General features: G+C 46.6%; 1 protein-coding gene across 1 annotated transcript in view; it reads right to left on the reverse strand.

Annotated features, from left to right (window-relative positions):
- tspan9a (tetraspanin 9a) overlaps positions 1-7,518 on the reverse strand; it is a 64,149-nt gene extending 56,631 nt beyond the window's left edge. Inside the window, exon 1 of the mRNA XM_034535291.1 lies at positions 7,150-7,518. Coding sequence (XP_034391182.1) covers positions 7,150-7,518 — 369 coding nt within the window. The remainder of the gene's footprint in view (positions 1-7,149) is intronic.
- Between the last annotated feature and the right edge of the window lie 1,318 nt (positions 7,519-8,836).

Genomic DNA, 8,836 nt, shown 5'->3' on the forward strand with positions numbered 1-8,836 from the left:
AAAGTCAGTCATTGATGCATCCTCAGCCTACAGCTGATAACCTCTGGAGATCTTAGGGAGCCAGGACACTGTTCTGTGCGACTTAACTGCAGCTTTTGAAGTCATCTAGTATTTCCAGGTAAACGGCCTTTTGACGTGGCAATCCTGTCCATCGCTAAAACCACTATTTGAAACACATGATGTCCCTATTTGAAACACAGTATGTATCCAGCTTATGGATGTGCAGTTATTTCACGTATACAATCCCATATACTGTTAATTAAACATGAGAATGGTAATCTAAATGGAATTTCTGAACTCTCAGAAGACCAAGAAAATGACTGTTGCATGACTGGGTAACATTGATTTCACTATAATTTGCCTTTAGGTGTCAGAAAAAAATGCTGAGTAGTACATCTATAGTACATCTATTCACTGCTTAGGTGCAGATCAGCATTGATTGGTCTTCCTGGGGGGTGAACAGAGAAGGTGAGGAAGACATACTAGTTGGCATACACACCTGCAGCACCGGGACACGAGCAGCGCTGAAAACATTTGTCATCTGCGACGCGTGGAAGCGCCAACATGTTTTGCTGCAGTGGTATTGAATCAAACGGTTTGAAATAAAACTAGATGAAAGAAGAAGAAAAAAAGCAGCATGAAGGCGGCGTACGTTGGGAGATATTTGTCACAGACAATGACTGCAACAGTGCTTCCAAAGCTTAAGCAGACCCAATCACAGAGCGCAGTGCGTCTGTTTTAGTGGCTCGCAGCTATACTGAGTCCCAAAGTCCACAGGTGCTACAAAGTGTGACTACATGACTGAAATGTTCAAAGGCGGATGAAAAGCGGCGACAATCGCACTCATTCGAATCAAACATGGATTTCGCCAGACTACTGTATTTTTGTACAATAGTTCACTTCATAATTAACGATCACTTTGCACAAAATTGAATTCCATTATAAAATGTCAAGTTTGCCCTCAGCTGCACAGATAAACTTGTTTTTTTGTGGATATTTGCCCCGACATCCCCTGAGTGGATGCCTTTGGGCCGTCAAATATCTAAAAGCAAGGACTCTCTGTATGTGTCCACAGTAAGTCTGTCTGTGTCCTTCGCATATCACGAGAACCTCTCTTTCAATCGACTTCACACTCAGTGGGCGTATTGCTGGGGATCTTAAGGAGACATTTGTTTCAATATGAATACACTTTGATACACAAGAGTGGGGATTCAGGACTCAGGGCTCCCGACTTATTGACTGGAGCTCACTTTTGCTGCTGGATGCTGTTTATGCTAACGCCATGACCAAACTCTTCTTCACGTACTCGAGGTAATAATAAGTGGCTCAACAGCCCGATATGCAGTATTATTTTCTTTTTTCTGTCTTCTGCAAATGACTTAATGCAAATGACTTAAGGTATCCTGATTTTAGTACTTTATAAATAATCTTTACTGTTCGCCTATTGCCTATTTTTTAATGCCAAACACAGAAGAGCAGCGTTCTTTTTTTCAGCTGAGACGCTGCGGTTGCGCCTGGTACTACGATACAGAATACGTCTCTGCCATTATTGCCATTGTTGAGGACTTGTAGTTTATATTGTTACACAGCTGGGTATAAAGTACAGTGACGAGCTTGCCGCTTTACCCAAAGTGTTTCAACTCTTGCCTCGTCACGCTGCTGCCGTTTGTAGCATGGTGTGAATATGCAGCGCTCCCATTGAAAAAAGAACAAAAAGGGAAAAAAGATGAACATTGCGGTTGCGGTTAGCTTGTGCATATTGCGTTGTTTTTGCCGCAGCCCTACTGCACTAGTGTGCAAGAAATTACTAAAAAGAATGGATGAGATCTTGTTTAATCAATAACCCAAATTGCATAACCTATGAGGACATTTTCCTTTCTAGTTCAGCAATATAAACATATTATTGACTCCACTACACTGATGCTGCCATCTCTATTGCCTGAGGTGCACGATTTGGCACATAGTCATTACAAAAGATCCTGCTTATGTTTGCAGAAATAATGACCCCCCCCCCCCCCCCTCTTCATTCTTACATTCTGAACTCCTCTGGCCTATATTTAGAAAAACAAGATATATGTGTTTCATGTGCGTGGGCCAAGAAAGGATCTCATTTATAGTCATTCTTGATGATATATTTTTCCAATTAACACCATGGCCACAACAAATTTGGCCACTGTGCTGGTGCGACCATAAGGTGACTTTCAGGTGACGGAGAGATGTACCAAACATGGAGCTTTCCTATGTGCTGTAATTAACGGTGTGCTGTTATCGATATCGCAGCTACTATTGTTTTATCTGTTCTCAGGTTGTTCACCTGCCAGTAGTAAGTAGTAAGTCAGGGCCACATTGCTGACACAGTAGCAACTGGGCGAAAACTGGGCCCTTGTTGCTTAATGCGAACTGAGAAGCAAACGTAAAATGTGATGTCAAAAATCCCCAAAGGGATTGATATGGCTAGCAATAACTGTAATAACCTGTACTGTGTGCTTGTTCTGCGACGATGGTTTATTTAATCTCCGCCTTTGTAAGTTATTAACTTGTTGCCGTCTTCAGCTTCTCAGGTGTGTCATAATAACCCTTTAACAAAACCAACTCATCAAGTCTGAAGCCCACCTCATTCAAAGAGCGACGGGGTGATGGGGGCTGGGAGACTTAATTCCTTTGCAAAAGCAACCAGCTGCCTACTGCACACCGCCAACTCTCATGCTCTATTACCTGAACCCCTTAGAGTGAAGCACAGGGGCGCCGCATCCCAGTTGATTTGCAACATGAGCTAATGAGCTCAGAGGCGCCGCACAACACGGCTGGGAAATCGAAGCAGCCGGGGAGACGTGTAAATTAGACAGATCTCACCAGAAGATCTGTTGGACAAAGGCAGGCCTACGGAGATGTCAGCCAGTAGGGAATACTAATGACAAGACTTCAACTGGTTAAGATTCATTTACATATTGTGATGTTTTCGATGCAAATGCTGCAGACCAAAAAAAAAGGCAACTATATAGTCAATGAAAATTGAGCAAATTAATATAGTTTAAATGCTTGATACGGATGAAGACATATAATCTGTGACTGCTTGTATTGACTATTGATTAAATCCGCCGACTCTATTCTATCATAGCCAGAGGTGAAAAATTCAGGTGGACAGACTGGCTGAGGTTGCCACTTTATTCTCCCATTTCAAACTCAAATCGAATTCAACAGCCAGCCTGTCACGCTGGATTGACGAAATGAAATGCATGTGACAGCAGAGCATCTACAGCTTGTTTCATTATCCTGCAGAGCCCACTCAACCCTCATCTATTCTCCCTCCTTGTTTCACCTGCCAGTGGACTGATGGAGTTCAGCTGTGAAAAAAGGAGACGATAAATACAAAACAATAACACAAGTTTGTTACAATACACGCTTTCATGAGGGATAAAAGATGACTTCACTTTTTTTTTATGTGCTGACGTGGAGAAGTAAAAACAGGCAAATTGCTTTCAGCACCTCGGATCGCAACTCCCGGGGGGAGGGTGGTGGGGGGGGGGACAGCTTTTGGGAAAATGCTTTAAGGAATTTCATTCAATCAGACGCAGACGTTCTTACAAGACACCCCGAGCCCGCCAATAGCTCTCCTCTTTGTAGCGTCACAGCGCAGGTACATTTGAAACCTTAAATGTCAAACAAAGTGATTAAATCGATGTGGAAACTAATTTTCTGTTGCGTAGGACCAAATGGTTTATAAATCCTGCATCAATCCCCTAAGTAAGCATAGGAATTCATGAATGCTAAACACATTTGGTTTTCTCTGCTCTAACAAAGGAGATGCTTTGATACTACCACCCCTCATGTACTTGTAGGACAAAACTGCTGAGCTGACACTTTTCTTTTAAATATGGATATGAGATTTTTATATACGGCACGATGACGGCAAACCTCGGATGGGCCCATTTATCTACAGTGCAAAGGGAAATGAGCTTGTGTGTGATGTTGCTTGTGATTTGGCAGAATAAATCCCTGTGTAGTTTTCGGGCCCTTTTTCTTACGTTAACTTTTCAAAAGGTGCTCAGTACCACTGGACAAGACAAATACCTGCAACAGTGGACAGCCAATTGAACCTTGAACGGAAGAGATTAACAGGGGAGGCTGCGTGCTCAGAGGACATACTGCAGAGTAAAGGGCTGAAGACCTTTCCCTCAGCAAGACCACCGACACTAATATGCTCACAAGGCTGACACCAATGGCTCTTAACATCAATCGTCTTATCAGGCTGGTCACTGTATGTGTCACTGCATGTGTGTGTGTGTGCACAACAGGCCCCCCTCCCGACTAAACCACACATTGCTACAGCACAAAGGCCATTTGCTTTGATGATTGTTGGCATCAGCATAGAGCTGTCCGAAGGAGTCGTGCTCTCAATCCTAACAGCACCACCCAATACTGCTCTAATCTACCCGAGACTCCCCCTACAGCTCAGACTCCTCTAATCCCTTATAAGAAAGAGGAGCCAGATGGTCATGAACAACTGCTGGGAGGCCTGAGGATGAGTGCATCTATGGAGATGCCTGGAATGCCTGCCGCTGTTTACCTTGTGCTTCAAGTTACCACTGTAAGCCCCGTGGAGCGGGTGGTGTTGGGGGGCGGTGAGCGTAGTGTCCGAGAACGGCTGTGTGTTTGCAAGTGTTCTTTGAGCATGTCAGAAAGGAGAGCTCCCTCGCTGTACCTGGCGTCGGGTTACAGCGGCGCACCACTCCCCCTTCAGTCCTGAGGTGAGATGTCAGAGCTTCAGACTCAAACCTCCCTACCAGCTGCAGTCACCTTGTGATTCCTGGAGTGTCAGAGGTAGAGCAGTGCAGTCCCAGGGGTGTCAAGATACAACATGCCTCTCGCCCTCCCTCCCTATATATTAGAGTGCTCAGGGCACCCGGTCGCGACCCCTCACTGACGAGCGAACTCTTTATTTCCAGCTCTGCTAACCTTCAACTGGGCGCACTGCGGCCCCCGAATCCCGAATCCAGAAAGTCAGTCAGCCGGCCAGCTGCTGATGAGGCTTGCGCTGTCGCATGCTGATGGAGGGATCCACCAGCCACATGCTGCATCCTAACACCCCCCCCCCCCCCCCCCCCCCCCCCCCCCCCCCCCCTGCCCCTCCGCACTCTCTTCCCATGGGACACTGATTAAACTGTCATTAAAATGATCTACTGGTGGGAGGAAAACAAGAGTATCAATCTGCGGGAACAGAAAGGGAAATGCATGGTGGGTGTTCATTAAGTGAACATTACCAGAGTAAAAATTCAATTATTTCACAGCAGGGGATGTGCTGCGCTGGGGTAGAGACCAGAGCCACTATGTCCCCCCCACGCACACACACGCACACACACGCACGCACACACACGCACACACACGCACGCACACGCACGCACACGCACGCACACGCACGCACACGCACGCACACACATTTTATATTTGACAGAAAGGTAGTGGAACAGGTGTGGCTCCCAGTGATGGTGTGTTGGAGGTCTGACATGTCCCCTACTGTTCTAGCCCTTCTATAAGAATAACCCATATCATCTGTTTATGAAATGAAGCTTCTGGTAACGGAAAACATTATTAACTACGGATCAATCAATGATGTGACTGGCAATCGATTTAGGAAATCGCTTAAATTGCCCTTACCCATCTAAATATCAATGCTGGAGCACTTACTTGCACTGTAGATGTACTGAATGAGTTCAAAGGAGGTGTCCGCTCCCATCAAGGTAAGTCAATGTCTGCATTAACAAATCAAACATCAGCTAATCTTTTCTGACCCTGTCATTCCCTTAAACAAACATTGCATTATGGCGAGGTCCGCTGAAGAGCCCCTGAGCCACTTGTCTCTGCCAATCGCGCTGGCCTTTTCCTCTGTGGACTGGTTAATGATACCAGTATGACATGGAGATGTCGCCCTGGGGCATCAGAGACGTCCACAGCTTCGGGCCACCGAGCCTGGCCGCTGTCAGTGCGGTTCGTTTTAGTATATGGAGCGGACAAAGGGATGGATCTCAGTTTGTGTGGTGCATGTGTACGTGTGTGTGTTTTCAATGCTGGCCTGATCACAGCTGGGCTCAAGCTAATGCCCACTTTGTTGCCTCCACTGTGCCCCAGTTAGCAGGGCTCACAACCCAGTGACATGGTGGGCTGGGGTTGGTAGTCCCCAGTGTCGGGGTGTTTTTACGCTTTGCTGCATCCACACAAAAGACTTGGCCTCATAACCTATAAGCCCTCTAATCCATTCTGTAAACACTCAAGGGATGCCCACTTCTACTACAAATGCCCATGCATGGGTACACAGCGGAGCCTGCCACACATTGGCCAGGTCTCTGTGGGTCGAATACATTTTTTTGTAGAAGATTTGGCACACAGATCACTATCACATTATGATTCTTTTTTCCCGACAAATTACGACAAATATTGATCATTTTAAATTACACCGATGGAGCCAAATGTCCTGGTGCATCAACTTCAGAATGTTCTTGATTATTAATGTCAGCTTCGCCCTCGAGCAAAGACATTTCATTAAGAGAGAGAAAAATAAAATGAAGCACAAATATCAGATCATCATGCAAAACTCTAGCTGACCATCTCAAACTCATATCCCCCTGGTGCATGGTGTGTTGCTCATGAATGCAACTGTACTGTGGAGGCATATACTTTTTCACTTGCATGCCTAAAGCTGCGTTTCAACTCCCAAGTTCACCGTAAATCATATAACCCTCTGAATGCGTGACCCTTATGAACCCACGATGACCACCCCCCCCCCCACCTCCCCTCCACACACACACACACACACACACACACACACACACACACACACACACACACACACTCATGCAAAAGAAGACCTGCTGCAATGCCACTGACTCTGTCATATCCAGGAATAGCAACGTGCACAGGGGGAAACAGGCCTGATGTAATAAAAACCCATGATTACAGTGACAAGAATCACGTTTCACGGTTATCATTTGAAAAGAAATTATACCACACTCGCATGAATAATGATTAGCGCTGAGTGACTGAAGCCAGATCTACCGCATCATCTTTTGAGCCCACACATTTGTATCATGACCATCCACGAGATTCATGTGAAGTGTGATCAGAAAATCATTGACAAAATGATGAGCCACTTACCCAGAAGATGAGATTGAAGATGAACATCATATACTTCAAGCAGCAGAGGCAGCCCCTTGCCATGTTGCACTTCTTGAATTCTAAAAGGAACACAAAGGATAGATCCAGGTAAAAGACCACGTATTTGCTGCCTTTGGGTGAGCTGTACTTGTTGTTGGTCTTGTCTCCCGCACTGGGGTCAGCTGCCACTCCAGCCTGGCCCTGCTGTGCGTCTTTGCGTGGCCCCGTGGAGCCGTAGAAGGCGCCGGCAGTGAAGCCGCGGCTGCCAAACGGGCGGCCAGACGTGGAGGCTTGGGCAAAATCGGATTCACGGCTGTCTACGGAGGGGCTACGGTGAATGGCTGACTCCTCACTGCTGGACTTCTCCATGCTCTAGGGCTGCAGCTGCTGATGAAGGGCTCCCTGACGCACAGTCTACCATAGTCTCAGGGATGACAGGACAGAACAAATCACCCTCCAAAATCTCCGCTGCTTCACACTCTGAAGCGGACACAAAAAAAAAGAAGAAGATAAAAAGCCTCCCACAAGCCAAACTACATCCACCTCAGAGCACACAGTTGGGTGAGAAGGTCTTCAGTCGAGAAGTGAGTAGAACTGCACATGTCAGGCACAAGTGTCTCCTGCTGCTGCTGCTGCAACAGTCATGAAGTGGCTGTGCAGAAGAGACCTGCGAGGAGCATTACTCTCGCTCTTATGACCGGACTGTCTTTCCTGGGAAGAAGTTACAGCACTCCCTCTGTCCCCTCTTGTAGTATCACTCTCCTCCTCTGCTGCTTATCGCTGCCGGGCTGCTCCAGTGGGAAAGAGAGAGGTGAGTCTCAGCTGCTCCCCTTCCACGTTATCTTGCTGACCTGGTAACTTTTCTCCCGTCCTCCCTTCACTGCTCTGCTCCTTCTCTGTCCTCCTCTCCTTGTGATGCGGTCTCTCCTCCTTTACTCTGCCTCTCTCTGAGTGTGCCTGTCTTCTCTAGTGTACCATTCTGTGCTCAGCGGCTCAGTCCTCCGCACTGCCTGCGCTCTGCTCTCCCGATGGCAGCGCTCTGGCTGATGTGCTATTATTGGCAGACGCGACTAACGGGCATTCCCTATCCCCCAACAAGAATACTGCCCTCCTCCCCCAACTCTCTCTCTCGCTCTCTCTCTCTCTCTCTCTCTCCCTCAGCCCCTCCCCGCTGAGCAGACAGCCAATGCAGCAGCTACAGCCATACCAGAGCTCCTCCTCTACACTCCCCTCGCTGTGTTTGCTTTGACTATACATGTTCTGCAATTTCATGTTTGCGGTCAGGAGAATTGAGAGGCCAGAGATGAGCTTAAAAAAATTAAAATGGTAATTGTGGATTAGTAGGGGTTATGTCTGTGTGTGTGTTTCCACTGTTATGCTGCAATTGAACACCCTGTTGCAATTTGTAGTCTGTAATTTTATTGATTAATGTTGCCGTAAATAACCCGTCGTTAACTCTGACAGGTGGTGATTTATCACATTGAGATGCTGAACACTCTCTGGGCCGAAGCCAGGGTGTAACGCTGAACATATTCACACAACAAGCGGATCTCACAGAGCTTTGACTTTAAATGTACCTAGCTCCCCATGTGCATATCATTAGAGAACAAAGGCCAACTGCATGGCAAATTTCAATAAAACTGGATAATTATTGCTGTGTTCAAGTTGTGTCTATCTGTGTGACCTC

This window comes from Cyclopterus lumpus, chromosome 6 (assembly GCF_009769545.1).
Source record: "Cyclopterus lumpus isolate fCycLum1 chromosome 6, fCycLum1.pri, whole genome shotgun sequence".
Taxonomy (NCBI): Eukaryota; Metazoa; Chordata; class Actinopteri; order Perciformes; family Cyclopteridae; genus Cyclopterus; species Cyclopterus lumpus.